Source organism: Salvelinus sp. IW2-2015, linkage group LG23, assembly GCF_002910315.2.
Source record: "Salvelinus sp. IW2-2015 linkage group LG23, ASM291031v2, whole genome shotgun sequence".
In the NCBI taxonomy this organism is placed as follows: domain Eukaryota; kingdom Metazoa; phylum Chordata; class Actinopteri; order Salmoniformes; family Salmonidae; genus Salvelinus; species Salvelinus sp. IW2-2015.
This window is the reverse complement of record NC_036863.1, coordinates 18241593-18255641: the sequence shown is the minus strand read 5'-3', so window position 1 is coordinate 18255641 and position 14049 is coordinate 18241593. Positions and strand designations below refer to the sequence as shown.

Here is a 14049-nt window from a genome sequence, read left to right as displayed (position 1 = left end):
TACCTGCTAGTTAACAAGTTCAAAGAGGTCTCTTTCARAATGATCCATAAGTATTACCCTGTGAATCATTACCTGAAGAAACTCAAAAAAAGACATTAACATTACCTGTACTTTTTGTGTTGAGCATCCAGAAACAGTTTTGCATTTATTTTGGCATTGTCTACATGTAAAGAAATTATGACAAGATATTTATAGTTTTATAATTGTTATATTCTTGATGACCTTTGTTTATTATGGGAGAATGTGCTGCTCGGTTTCCTTAACTGTAATAAGGATAGAGGAAAAACTATTTTTCCTCATGAATCTAATTGTGCTAATGGAACATTTTCATATTCATAAATGTACATTCACTAATAAAAAAACACTTCCATGTTTTCTATGAGGAATTCTAGCAGTACATTAATACCATTTTAAATTACTGGTGTTTCTGAAATAAAAAAATAAACCATACATAAAAATAAAAAAAATAGTAATACGTTTTTTTAATCATTAAAACCAGGAACGTATTTCCTCACCATTGATATTTCCTATCCTCTCGCTCCCAAAACAAACGTTTTATGGAGAGCTGTAGGCAAATAGCTGAAGACGTCGCCCACTGTATGCGCTTTAGGTAGCCTGATTGCATCCAGAGTGAAGAGAAACCCTGACCACACAATGCATCCCTGACCACCAGTAGTTGGTTACTGCCATCAAGTTGTTGTTGTGTTATCAGATTTAGGTGCTTCCACCGTTCGCAAAATGCATACTGGCATTTGAATATGTTGCAGGCAAAAGGGAATCGCGACACAATGTGGGCACAGTAGAATTTTTAAAAATTTAACTAGGCAAGTCAATTAAGAACAAATTCTTATTTACAATGACAGCCTACCCCGGCCAAACCCTAACCTGGACGACGCTGGGCCAATTGTGCGCCGCCCTATGGGACTCCCAATCACAGCCGGTTGTGATACAGCCTGGAATCGAACCAGGGTCTGTAGTGACACCTCTAACCCTGAGATGCAGTGCCTAAGACCGCTACACCTACATTTAAATGTACGCATAATGTGTTCGGTATTCCTTCAGAACACAAAAGCTGCAAGAACTGTCAAGCCTAGACACCGAGTGTACAAAACATTAGGAACACTTTCTTAATATTGAGTTGCACACCTTTTGCCCTCAATAACCTAAATTTATCGGGCATGGACTACAAGGTGTCGAAAGCGTTCCACAGGGATGCTTCCCACAGTTGTCAAGCTGGCTGGATGTACTTTGGGTGGTGGACCATTCTTTATACACATGAAAAACTGTTGAGCGCGAAAAACCCAGCAGGATTGCAGTTCTTGACACACTCAAACTGGTGCGCCTGGTACCTACTACCATACCCCATTCAAAGGCACTTCAATCTTTTGTCTTGCCCATTCACCCTCTGAATGGCACACATACACAATCCATGTCTCAATTGTCTCAAGGCTTAAAAATTATTCTTTAACCTGTCTCTTCCCCTTCATCTACACTAATTGAAGTGGATTTAACATGCAATATCATTGGGATCATAGCATTCACCTGGATAGGATGTCATGGAAATTATTGTTAGTTTAGTATGTCTTGTGTTTTTACAGAGGAACTGTAGAAACACAAGGCACCCTAGCTGAACTCTGGTCCTATTATACAACAAATGTTTTTGTTGCCAAAGCAAAGCAAGCTCTTCTATAGTAGTAGGATTACTGGTCCAAGAAGACAGAGAACATAGTATTCCTGACTTCGAGGAAGGCAGAGCATTCACAAAACAGAGCCATATTTCTATAGAAACATATCATGATTAATTTATTAAAACCAGCATGCAAATGCCACATCCCTGACAGGAGTCGAATTGCATGCCATTCTGTGGAGGCAGTGTGTGAGAGAAGGGGAGGAAGAGAGAGATCGAAATAGTGTTCTACACAGCCAGCCGGGGGGGGGGGGGGGGGGGGGCTTTAGTTGTTTAATCCTTGGGTGCTGTGAGCACAGTGTCCAGCGCGCTCTGCGCCTCCTGTATCTGCTGTTTTAGCCTTTGTTTCATGCCCTCGTTCTGGGCCTTCTTCAGCATGGCCTGCATGTCCTGGATGGCCGCGCGGTAGCCCGGCGCATTGTGGAACACACGTACCGCCCGGTCCCCGCTGCACACCAGGTAGCGACTGTTGATGTCAAACCTCAGATCAGTGATCTCCTCGCTGTGGACTCCGTGGAACTCCTCCTCCAGCTGACCCGTGGAGGTGCTGTACATGGCCACGCTGCAGCTGTTGGAGATGGCCACCACCCGGGCGTCCGGCGACAGGGCCACACGGCTTCCCTCTGACGACTGGCAAGGCACTGACTTCAGTAGGTAGGGGTCCTGTTGCTTCTTGTACTCCACATCCGTGTCCCACAGTCGCCATGTGCCGTCCTTGGACACAGTGGCCATTCTGGGGGAAACGAAAGACGGTTTCACATACCTCATTGGGGGAAATCTTCCTTATTAATGTTATCATAATGTCATCCATGGAAATCAACCATCAATGTTTTGATAGGATACCACACAATGCATGCCTTACCTGCGTGAGTCATTAGAGAACGCAAAGGAGTGGACTCCAGCTGAATGGCCCTTTAGGTCGAAGGCGCGGGCCACCTCTTTGAACTCGCCACCCTTCCCGAAGCACACCTCCCACACCTTCACATCAGGAGTGAAGCCACAGGAGGCAACAAACCTGAAGACAGAAAACCACCCAGAAATGATCTACCTGAGAGTACTATTACATTAGCTATAAAACCCGCACAGACACGTTTAGGGTACTGACCTGCCACATGGTGAGATGGCAGCGTAGGAGTTGGTCATCTGGTTGGTGATGATAGAGGCCAGTACCTCTCCTTTCAGGTCCCAGATGAAGATGTTGGTGTCAGTGGAGGCACTCATGATGAACTTGCCTGGAACACAGAAAACAAGGGAGACAGATGAGATTTTAGACTGGAACAAGGGTCTCTTTCATAACTTCTAACAGTCATTCATCAGTCAATAATCATAGAAATGAGCATATCACACATTCACATCTTCCTGCCTTTTAGTCATTCAGTCTGAATACATTTAGCAGTCATACCCGTCTCTGCGATGCCGATGTTGATGACATTGGTCTTGTGTTTCTGAGGGAAGTCTTCAGGGGCAGCTTTGAAAGTGAAGCTACCATCATCCTTCTTGGTCATCTTGAAGATGCGAATAGTATCTCCGTTAGCCAGCCAAGTAATGAAGGCCCTGCATACCAAGACAGAGTGAAAATAAGTATAGAAAGACAAGAGGTTCTCTATCCATCCAGCCATCCATCTACAGTGCATTCGTAAAGTATTCAGACCCTTTGATTTTTTTCCACATTTTGTTACGTTGCACCTGAGCTCAATTTCGTGTCTCATCGCAAAAGGTCTGAATACTTATGTAAATAAGGTATTTCTGTTTTTTATTTAATACATTTGCAAACGTTTCTAAAAACCTATTTTTGCTTTGTCATTATGGAGTATTGTGTGTATATTGATGAGGGAAAAAAACATTTAATCCCTTTTATATTAAGGCTGTAACGTAACAAAATGTGGGAAAAAATCAAGGGGTCTGAATACTTTCCGAATGTACTGTATCTATACCCTTTGTTCTGGACATGCATGGGTGTATGTGTACTTTGAGTCCGGGCTGAAGCGGACCAGCGTGGCGTGGTCCAGCTCTACGTTGGCCCTCAGACATTTATGGTCTCTGTCCAGGAAGTCCTTGGTGCTCCATATCCTGACAGTGCGGTCGTCAGCACAAGTAGCTAGGTACTTCCCGTTGCTGCTGAAGTCCAGGGACGTCACATTGCCACTGTGACTCTGGGGAGAAAGACAGAGACGAGTCAGCCAAGCTATTGTCGAATTTCCCCTACACTGACTGCTAGTCCTCTCATCCAACCACCATTCACCTGTCCAATCCCCCTCCAGCAGAGGCGGGACTTCAGCCAATCCACCAGGTTAAACACTCACACCTGTCACTAATCAATGTGCAGACCAAACTTTACAGTTTGCAGAAGTGTCTTTTGCAATACCTTTCGTGTTTTTGGATGCATTTATGATAAGTTTGTTCTTATTTCTTGATTAATATTATCATTTGATTGGAGAACATTTACTGTTATTATTTCCCTTCCTTGTTTTTCCAGTTAATCATCTCCAACCATTGTGAATGAGTGGGAATCAGCCTTTTAAACTGCAACCTCCATCTCTGTGCTTTAAAAGATACCACCATGATAGCCCCAACTAAAACCAGCAACCTAAACTCGGATCAGTTTTTACACAATCGATGATCAAGCATCAGATAATTCTGTAACCTCGTCACACACCACTGTCATTACATAATTTTACCATTATTTAACTTGGCAAGTTTGTAAATAAGAATTTGTTCTTAACTATGACGGCCTAACAAAAGGCAAAAGGCCTCCTGCGGGGACGGGGGCTGGGATAAAAAATATAGAACAAAAACACACATCGCAACAAGAGAGACAATACAACACTACATAAAGAGAGACCTAAGACAACATAGCATGGCAGCAACATGACAACATAGCATGGTAGCAACACAACAACAACAACAACATGGTAGCAATACAACATGGCAGCAGCACAAAACATGGTACAAACATTATTGGGCACAGACAACAGCACAAAAGGGAAAGAAGGTAGAGACAACAATACATCACAAAAAAGCAGCCACAACTGTCAGAGTGTCCATGATTGAGTCTTTGAATGAAGAGATTGAGATAAAACTGTCCAGTTTGAGTGTTTGTTGCAGCTCGTTCCAGTTGCTAGCTGCAGCGAACTGAAAAGACGAGTGGCCCAGGGATGTGTGTGCTTTGGGGACCTTTAACAGAATGTGACTGGCAGAACGGGTGTTGTATGTGGAGGATGAGGGCTGCAGTAGATATCTCAGATAGGGGGGAGTGAGGCCTAAGAGGGTTTTAAGCATCAACCTGTGGGTCTTGCGACGGGTATAGAGATGACCAGTTTACAGAAGAGTATAGAGTGCAGTGATGTGTCCTATAAGAAGCATTGGTGGCAAATCTGATGCCCGAATGGTAAAGAACATCTAGCCGCTCGAGAGCACCCTTACCTGCCAATCTATAAATTAAGTCTTTATAATCTAGCATGGGTAGGATGGTCATCTGAATCAGGGTTAGTTTAGCAGCTGGGGTGAAAGAGGAGTGATTACGATAGAGGAAACCAAGTCTAGATTTAACTTTCGCCTGCAGCTTTGATATGTGCTGAGAGAAGGACAGTGTACCATCTAGCCATACTCCCAAGTACTTGTGCCTTGTTGGTGCAGCTTATCATGCATTAAACTGGCTTGTGGGCTGGTTCTTGGAATGTATATAAACTTCTTAGTGACCCTTGGCTATGACATCATTCACTCTAGTAAATGGCAGAGTATGCCTAAATATGTCCAGAGGAAAAGGTGAAGCGAGAGGATTACTCTGCCCAAAATCTGTCCGCTTGAGATAAGCAGACCAAGTTGGAATTTTTTTGTATGGAGGACTATGAGAGAGTGTTGAATTGCGTGAGGCTTATTTGACTGAAGAGAGGTTTTGTAATGTTTATAGGCTTTTACAAAATGTACTGATATAAGTGGATACATGTGGCATTCTGGCAACTTTGAAAAAAACTGTTGTTCACAAGTGTATCTGCCCTCATTGGCTAGAATGGTCCCACCTGATCTCGCCTCCCATCTTTGAGGACATGCATTGCCATTGTTAGAGCGGTCACTCAACTATCTTGTCAATATAATATATCATCTTTGATATGGCGTAACATGGGTTTCACAGTATGTGGAGCATGGCCCACCTTCAAGGAGGAAGCCAGGAGAGGATGGCTGAAGGTTTGCTGCTGGGCTTTCTCCTTGCGAGGACGCTGTTGTTTCTGTTTCTTGGCAGTGGAAGCCTTCACTGCACTTTCCTCTGCTGCAGGGGATGAATTGGCATCTCGTTACACAAGACGTTCAATATGACACTTTCTAGTAACTTCCATTATCAAAATGTTCAAACTTCTGGTTGCTTTCTCCTCTGGAAACGGTAAATGTTTTGAATCAACATCTTACAATTCTGTAACAAAACAATATTTTGGTCTATTAATTTGCTAGACGGGCAAAAACGGCAGCCATATTGGTCTAAGAGAAATCCGGTGTAATTGGAATTAATGGTAGTAGAGTCATAATCCTTATTCTACTAATGCAGGAAAATAAAAGGCGTTTGATATCAGAAATTGTGTAATATAATTATTGTCAATCTAAAATAGTCAAATAATTATAAATACAGTTTATAAGGGTTTTATACAAATGTTCTGTACAAATAGCCTCTAAAATATATGTAAACAGACAAATGTCTACATTTTTGTTTCCTTGGAAAGCTTTGAGTGATATGATACAATATTGGTACTTGTTGCATTTACAACTTGTCTAAGTCTTATCATCAAATGATTTCAGTCAGTATATGGTGCAGGATTGACTGCATTGTTTGAATGGAATGTTGGCATATTGGCAGTTAATTAGAAAAATTATAAAACTGGCTGCCTAGTTAGCTAACAAACAGTGCAGATACATTCTTTAAATTCATTATTTTACACTATCTTATCACAGAACTGGCAAACCATGGTTGACCAACTCCCTGACCCAGAGAAGTATGAATTAGAATACTAATTAATTTAATAAAGTAATTTAATTTAATACGATCTCTATGGACTGACCATTATCCCATCATAAGAAGATTAATGTCCCTTCTAGTATTCTAATTCTATGGCTTTGGTCACCATTTAATTCAATCTTTCTTCCAGCAACAAGTTTATGGCTGGCTTCGGGACATGTAGAGAATTTTGACCTGGTGCCAATACTTATAAATTAATATATCTATTCTAACTATCATCAAGGGCCACTGGCTTATATTACATTGTGTAACTTGCACCTGTTTGACTCAGCTAGCTAACGTTAGTACAATAGCAATCCATAGCAACAAGACATGCAAACAAGCAAAAGGAGCAACTTACCAACTGAGTCCTCTTCTTTCTGCTCTAGTTGATCACTTATTTCTCCTTTCTGCTTTCCCACAGCGATTGCGACCAAAATTATCAGCATTCCTATTAATACGGTCAAGGCAGTAAGAGCAGCAAACTCCATCTTTGCACAGTTTGTGCCACGTTAGCACTGGCTAAAATTATAGCTAACTGAAGCTAGCTAGCAAACTCTGAGAGGCTAGCCTGGGTAACGTTAGCTACTTGCTTTGCTCAGCTAGCAATATCGGTGTATTTAAATAAATAATGTTGTAGTTATTAACTGTATGACATCCAAAAACGACTACTCGAACTTGCTTTACAAATGCATAAACATTCGTCTTCATTCAGTTTCTGAAGTCAGTAGCAGAGCACGGTCAAAGACAGTACAGTATGAAACTGTCTCACGGTCGTAGGCACTTTGAGTTTTAACGTAAATCGATACCTACATTTTTCATCGGGCAGTACATTTTTTTTTTTTTTGGCAGTAAAGTATATTGCCCACTTGCAGAAACGTGGGTGTCGTGGAGATATATTAATGTAGTTGTACATAATGATAACACATTCTCTGTAAAAAAAAATTTTTTTACTCTAAACTAGTTTTCGAAAAATGGCTTTGTACGTGAAAGCTGCCGAGATTCTCGAGAAAGTGGAGAGGAAGCAGGCTGCCGTATAGACTGGTTTACGACAGTACATTTCAGGTAATTTGCTACAGTGTACTGAGTACAGTAGCTAGCTAGCTAACGCCTTGCTCTGTCAACATTTACCACGTAGCTAACCAGTAAACATCAAATAACACAAGCAACACCTTGCTGTTCATGCCTAGATGCTAAATATATTTTCAGCAGAGATTAACTTTACAGCAGTACTGTGGGTATTGTTAACAATAATGCTCTCACCTCACCAGAATATTAAGCATATTTTTGCCCTGGTGTGAGACAGAAGTTTTCATCTATCCTCCAAGAGATCATTGAGTCCACAAAGCTCCTCAAACAAACTAAGATAAAAACGAATCTTGCCAAGGACCAGGTAATGTGAAACACATTGGACAATTCTCTCCCCCATCGTGCCTTTTTGAACAAAAAGCTTCTTTTTTTTTCACTAGGCAAGTCAGTTAAGAACAAATTCTTATTTACAGTGACCAATTGAGAGCTGCCCTATGGGACTACCAATCACAGCTGGTTGTGATACAGCCTGGATTTGAACCAGGGTGTCTGTAGTGATGCCTCTATCACAGAGATGCAGTGCCTTAGACCACTGCGCCACTCGGGAGCCTCATTCAGTCCCTCCAACATATAGTTCTTCGAGCCTGATATTTAATATGCAGGAATTTGTTTCGACCCAGACGAACACACCTGATTATGTACTGTAATTGATTCAGGTGTGCTAGAACATGGATAGAACAAAAGCTGCACACCCTGTGGATCAGATCCCCATGGACCAAGTTTGAAGAACACTGCCCCAACACCATGGCTGGTCACTTACCTCTTGTTTGGTCCTGTCCATTACACAGGTTCTGGTGTATGACCTGGTTGTTGGTAATGGGCTGAAGTGTGGCAGGGCCTGGAAGGCTCTGATGATGAAGCACTGCTCCAGACTGCAGGCTGCCCTGGCCGGCATGAAGATCAAGCAGAAGGTCAGCTGCAACCAGGACCTACTCTCCTCCAGTCTCCAGCAGCCTGAAGGTTGGATTGATTGATCCTTATTACTCCTGTTAGACATTTTTGAAAATAAGACATTTGAGCTGCAAAGAGATGGAGTGGCATAGTAGTCTTAGATATGAAATGTATGTACACTAATATTACTGGCTTAGTAACATGCTTCTGAAGTCTGTACAGCTGGCCAACTTTTTTGCATTATTCACACTGCCTGGGATACTTCACTGGAAATATGTTAAATATTACTTCCTCAGGCTATCAGCTCCAAAGGTATGTGCGTGTGAACATATTAAAGACCATGGTGGAGGACGCCATCGATTACCTAAAGAGAGAGGGCTTTCGCCTACCTGGGACAGGCCTAGAACGTCAGTCAGTGACAAGCCTTGGATGTTTCTTCATTCCCTGTTAATTATATTGACAGCATGGATTCATTCTAGTGATTGAGGTTGACATTAGGCAAATTAAAAACAAAATGTGTGTTTCTGATGTCCAGGCCCAATGACCTGAATCTGAAGGGGAAATCCTTTGTGGGTGACCTGCAACTTTCAGACCTGCTGGTTGTCTCTGCGAAGACAGACTTCCATGACCACAGTCTCTACAAGGCTGGCCACATCATTCTACAAGACAAGGTGAGGATTCTAAATGCATCCTTCCATCCTTTCTTCCTTGAGGTCATCACTGATCTGTACATGATTGGATGAGGTTACCTTGTAAGATCTATTCTGATAAAAGAAAGAAGCTAAGATGCATTTCAAACAGGGCCCATGGACTTGCATGTCTACTACTGTCTCCCTTATATCCCAACAGGCCAGCTGTCTCCCTGCATACTTCGTGAACCCACTTACAGGCAGCCATGTCCTGGCTCCTGTACAGCACCGGGGAACAAAACCAGCCACCTCGCCGCCATCATGAATAACAAAGGGTAAAGCTTGATTGAAATATGGAGGGTCAATTTCCCAGACCCAGACTAAGCATACTCCTGGACTAAATACCATGTTCAATAGTCCAAAGGGTAAAGCTTGATTGAAATATGTAGGGTCAATTTCCCAGACCCAGACTAAGCATACTCCTGGACTAAATACCATGTTCAATAGTCCAGCAATATACTTATTCTGGGTCAGAGAAACTTGATGTTAATCATGAAAAAAGTTAAGGTTACAAAATGATAGCTCTTTTGGTCAGATTCCAAAGCACATTGTAAGGGTTACTTGTCTCACCTCACACCTTTGACCAAAACCTCCTTTCTGGCCTGTGTTGAAGGAAACGGTTTGCCTTCGACCTGGACGCCAAGCATCTCTCCACAATGTCCACTCGCCTGCTCTGTACCGGAGTCACATGTCAGCAGCTGGCCAATCAGGACATCCTAAAGGTGGACCCGGATGGGCCGCAGTATAGATGTGGAGTACATTCTACTTGACCCATCGTGCAGCGGATCAGGTAACAACATGACCTGTCTGTCTGAGGGGTATACTACAAAGCAGGTTCAATGAGTTAGCCAGCTAACTTTGATAAACAACCAGAAATAACCATACATTTTCTGATGTAAACTCAGCAAAAAAGAAACGTCCTCTCACTGTCAACTGTATTTATTTTCAGCAAACTTAACATGTGTAAATATTTGTATGAACATAACAAGATTCAACAACTGAGACATAAACTGAACACGTTCCACAGACATGTGACTAACAGAAATGGAATAATGTGTCCCTGAACAAAAGGGGGGTCAAAAGTAACAGTCAGTATCTGGTGTGGCCACCAGCTGCATTAAGTACAGAAGTGCATCTCCTCATGGACTGCAACAGATTTGCCAGTTCTTGCTGTGAGATGTTACCCCATTCTTCCACTAAGGCACCTGCAAGTTCCCAGACATTTCTGGGGGGAATGGCCCTAGCCCTCACCCTCCGATCCAACAGGTCCCAGGAGTGCTCAATGGGATTGAGATCCGTGCTCTTCGCTGGCCATGGCAGAACAATGACATTGCTGTCTTGCAGGAAATAACATGAGGGAGGAGGATGTCTTCCCTGTAATGCATAGCATTGAGATTGCCTGCAGTGACAACAAGCTCAGTCAGATGATGCTGTGACACTCCGCCCCAGACCATGACGGACCCTCCACCTCCAAATCGATCCCGGTACAGAGTACAGGCCTCAGTATAACGCTCATTCCTTCAACGATAAATGCAAATCCGACCATCACCCCTGGTGAGACAAAACTGTGACTCGTCAGTGAAGAGCACTTTTTGTCAGTCCTGTCTGGTCCAGCGACGGTGGTTTTGTGCCCATAGGCGTCGTTGTTGCCGGTGATGTCTGGTGAGGACCTGCCTTACAACAGGCCTACAAGCCCTCAGTCCAGCCTCTCTCAGCCTATTGCAGACAGTCTGAGCACTGATGGAGGGATTGTGCGTTCCTGGTGTAACTCGGGCAGTTGTTGTTGCCATCCTGTACCTGTCCCGCAAGTGTGATGTTCGGATGTACCGATTCTGTGCAGGTGTTGTTAAACGTGGTCTGCCACTGCGAGGACGATCAGCTGTCCGTCCTGTAGCGCTGTCTTTGGCGTCTCACAGTACGAACATTGCAATTTATTGCCCTAGCCACATCTGCAGTCCTCATGCCTCCTTGCAGCATGCCTAAGGCACGTTCACACAGATGAGCAGGGACCCTGGGCATCTTTCTTTTGGTGTTTTTCAGTCAGTAGAAAGGCCTCTTTAGTGTCCTAAGTTTTCATAACTGACCTTAATTGCCTACCGTCTGTAAGCTGTTAGTGTCTTAACGACCGTTCCACAGGTGCATGTTCATTAATTATTTATGGGTCATTGAACAAGCATGGGAAACAGTGTTTAAACCCTTTACAATGGAGATCTGTGAAGTTATTTGGATTTTTACGAATTATCTTTGAAAGACAGGGTCATGAAAAAGGGGGGGAAAAGTTTTTTTTCTTCTGAGTTTATTAAAAGCAAAACTTTTACATGTTTTTAGTTGTTGTATCAATTAGACCATGCCCATTTCAAGCGTATCCTTCAAAAAAATGTTATTTCAGAATATTAAGGCAAGTTAGATGGCTAACTCATTGACCCTGCTTTGTAGTATACCTCTCTGATGTCCTCAAAACAAAATACAGATGTTTAGGGCTTGTTTATGTCTCCAGAAAGATGCACCTCAATGACCCAGAAGGACTCACAAGTCAAAGTACCTGTATGACCTCTAAAACATGTAACTTCTTTGTACTCTCAATGTCATTGTTGAGCCAAATGGGTATCTTTGTGTGTTTCTCTCTCTGGGATGGTGTGCCTGCAGGATGAGACGCCGGCATCCCAAAAGGAGCACGACAGTCCTCGTCTGAAGGCCCTGGCAGCGTTCCAGCTGCACTGTCTCAACCACGCCAGGCGCTTCCTTCATCTGCAGCGACTCCACCAGCTCCATCCACACAGAGGAATGAGCAAGTGGTTGCCGCTTGCCTGCAGCAGAACCCAGGCTTCAGGTAGGAAACAAATATCAATCTAATGATCAATTACCACATTGAATATAGAGATTATCATAGAACTGAATAAGTATTTTACCTATCTGTGTTTCTGTGATTGTAAAATCAGTAAAGCATTGTCTTGTGGAAACCTTTGATCTGAGACACCAGCTCTGTTTCCACCCTTTGTTTATGCAGGCTGGTTCCTCTGCTCCAACAGTGGCCAGAGCGTGGTCCTGCTTCCCTCACACAGTGTCTCCAAGCCAGCACCACCAAAGCCCTCACCCACGGCTTCGTGGCCCTGCTGGAGCCTAGAACAGCCGGTCTCTCAAACACTTTGAGTAGCAGTCATATTTTTTTTAAATTGAACTAGGCAAGTCAGATAAGAACAAATTCTTATTTACAATGACGGCGACGCAGGACCAATTGTGCACCGCCCTATGGTACTCCCAATCACAGCCGGATGTGATACAGCCTGGATTCGAAACAGGGACTGTAGTGACGCCTCTTGCACTAAGATGCAGTGCCTTAGACCGCTGCGCCACTCGGGAGCCCATTTGAATTACATCACATTCAATGAAACTCATTAATTGAAAGAGGCTTTTTATAGAGATAACATCTAGATTATACTGTTTGCTGAAAGAAGTTTTAATCACCAACAAAAATGCAACATTGTTAATGCTCGTCTTAACGAGTGTAGCAATCCAGTTGCCACTGAGATGAGTCCAAGTAGTCCTTTTGCCAGTGAGGACAAGTATGAGGCTGAGATCACAAAAGATAAGGATGAGGAGGTTCAGGATGTGGCTGAGGAAGCCAACCCTACTGAGGAAAAGACAAACATCAGGAGGAGCGAAGAGGAGGAAGAAAAAGATGGGACTAAGGATATGGCTAAGGAGCCCAACACCATTAAGGAACAGACAGATAACAGGAGGAAAGAGGAGTAAGAAAAACAATGTTGCTAAAGTGGAATGAGAATGACCCTTCAAAGGGACACTGGTTTTGCCTTGGTAGTCAACTGTGGCTGTTATTTGGACAAGCCATATTTCGCCCTATCGCAAGTCAACATCGAAGCTTGGCTGTGCCATGTTCTAACGTGGTCTCAGAGCATTCTGTACATTCAGTATGTTACATTTCATATGGTATGTATTAATTTGTGGGTGTCCATCATCCATTTATGATATTTTACAAAATTACAAGTTGTATTATTTGTTCCGAATTAGCAAAATATACAATATGTTAAATTTGCAAAATGTATAATATGAATACCAGAAATGTTGCGCATTATAGGCAATATCAAAATGTGCAAAATAACAAGAAATACTGTAGGTTAAATTATAGCCTTAAGTATTTAAGATATTTATGTAATTGTACTGAAAATGCCTATTTAGTGCAAGAGCTGTAAGAGGGGGGAATGTCCATAGGGGGAGTAGGCAGCTGAATAGCCACCAGCTACCTGCTTCCCCTGCAAATCCCCCTATGGACCCCTCCCACCACCATTTACCTTACCTGCTGCTCTCCCAGTTGACATTCCACCCCACCCCTTCAGTCTTTACTATGCCTCCACCCTAAAATACATTATTGATTCATCACTGGCAGTTATGTATATAGTGCTATTTTTATCATTTTTTTATTACCATTTTCATAATTTTATTTCACTTAGTCCTGCATGTTGGACTTGCCTAGTTAAAGGTTAAATAAATAAATATGTACAGTGAAAAGATTGACTATACCCTACATTCACACCTGCAACCCTGTACATGTGACTATTAAACCCACAAAGGTCGATGTCCACACCCCCACATCAATCTAATTAGCGTTATAAAAATCCCTTAAATTTAAGCTAGTTTTTATTTTTTTTGCATTGGATGCATCTCAATCCACTGCATCTGCCTATGTCGCA

At 42.7% G+C, this 14049-nt stretch overlaps 1 protein-coding gene and 1 pseudogene across 1 annotated transcript; one reads left to right on the top strand and one right to left on the bottom strand.

Annotated features, from left to right (window-relative positions):
* Positions 1–465: 465 nt before the first annotated feature.
* On the bottom strand, positions 466–7484 carry LOC111950860 (transducin beta-like protein 2). The gene is made up of 7 exons (XM_023968777.2): positions 7033–7484; positions 5839–5954; positions 3656–3840; positions 3090–3241; positions 2793–2919; positions 2550–2702; positions 466–2420 (listed from the first exon to the last, which is right to left on the bottom strand). The coding sequence occupies exons 1-7, from the start codon at positions 7160–7162 to the stop codon at positions 1961–1963; spliced, it is 1323 nt and encodes a 440-aa protein (XP_023824545.1). The 5' UTR covers positions 7163–7484; the 3' UTR covers positions 466–1960.
* An 84-nt stretch (positions 7485–7568) lies between these two features.
* On the top strand, positions 7569–13943 carry LOC111950498 (28S rRNA (cytosine-C(5))-methyltransferase-like; annotated as a pseudogene).
* Positions 13944–14049: the final 106 nt, after the last annotated feature.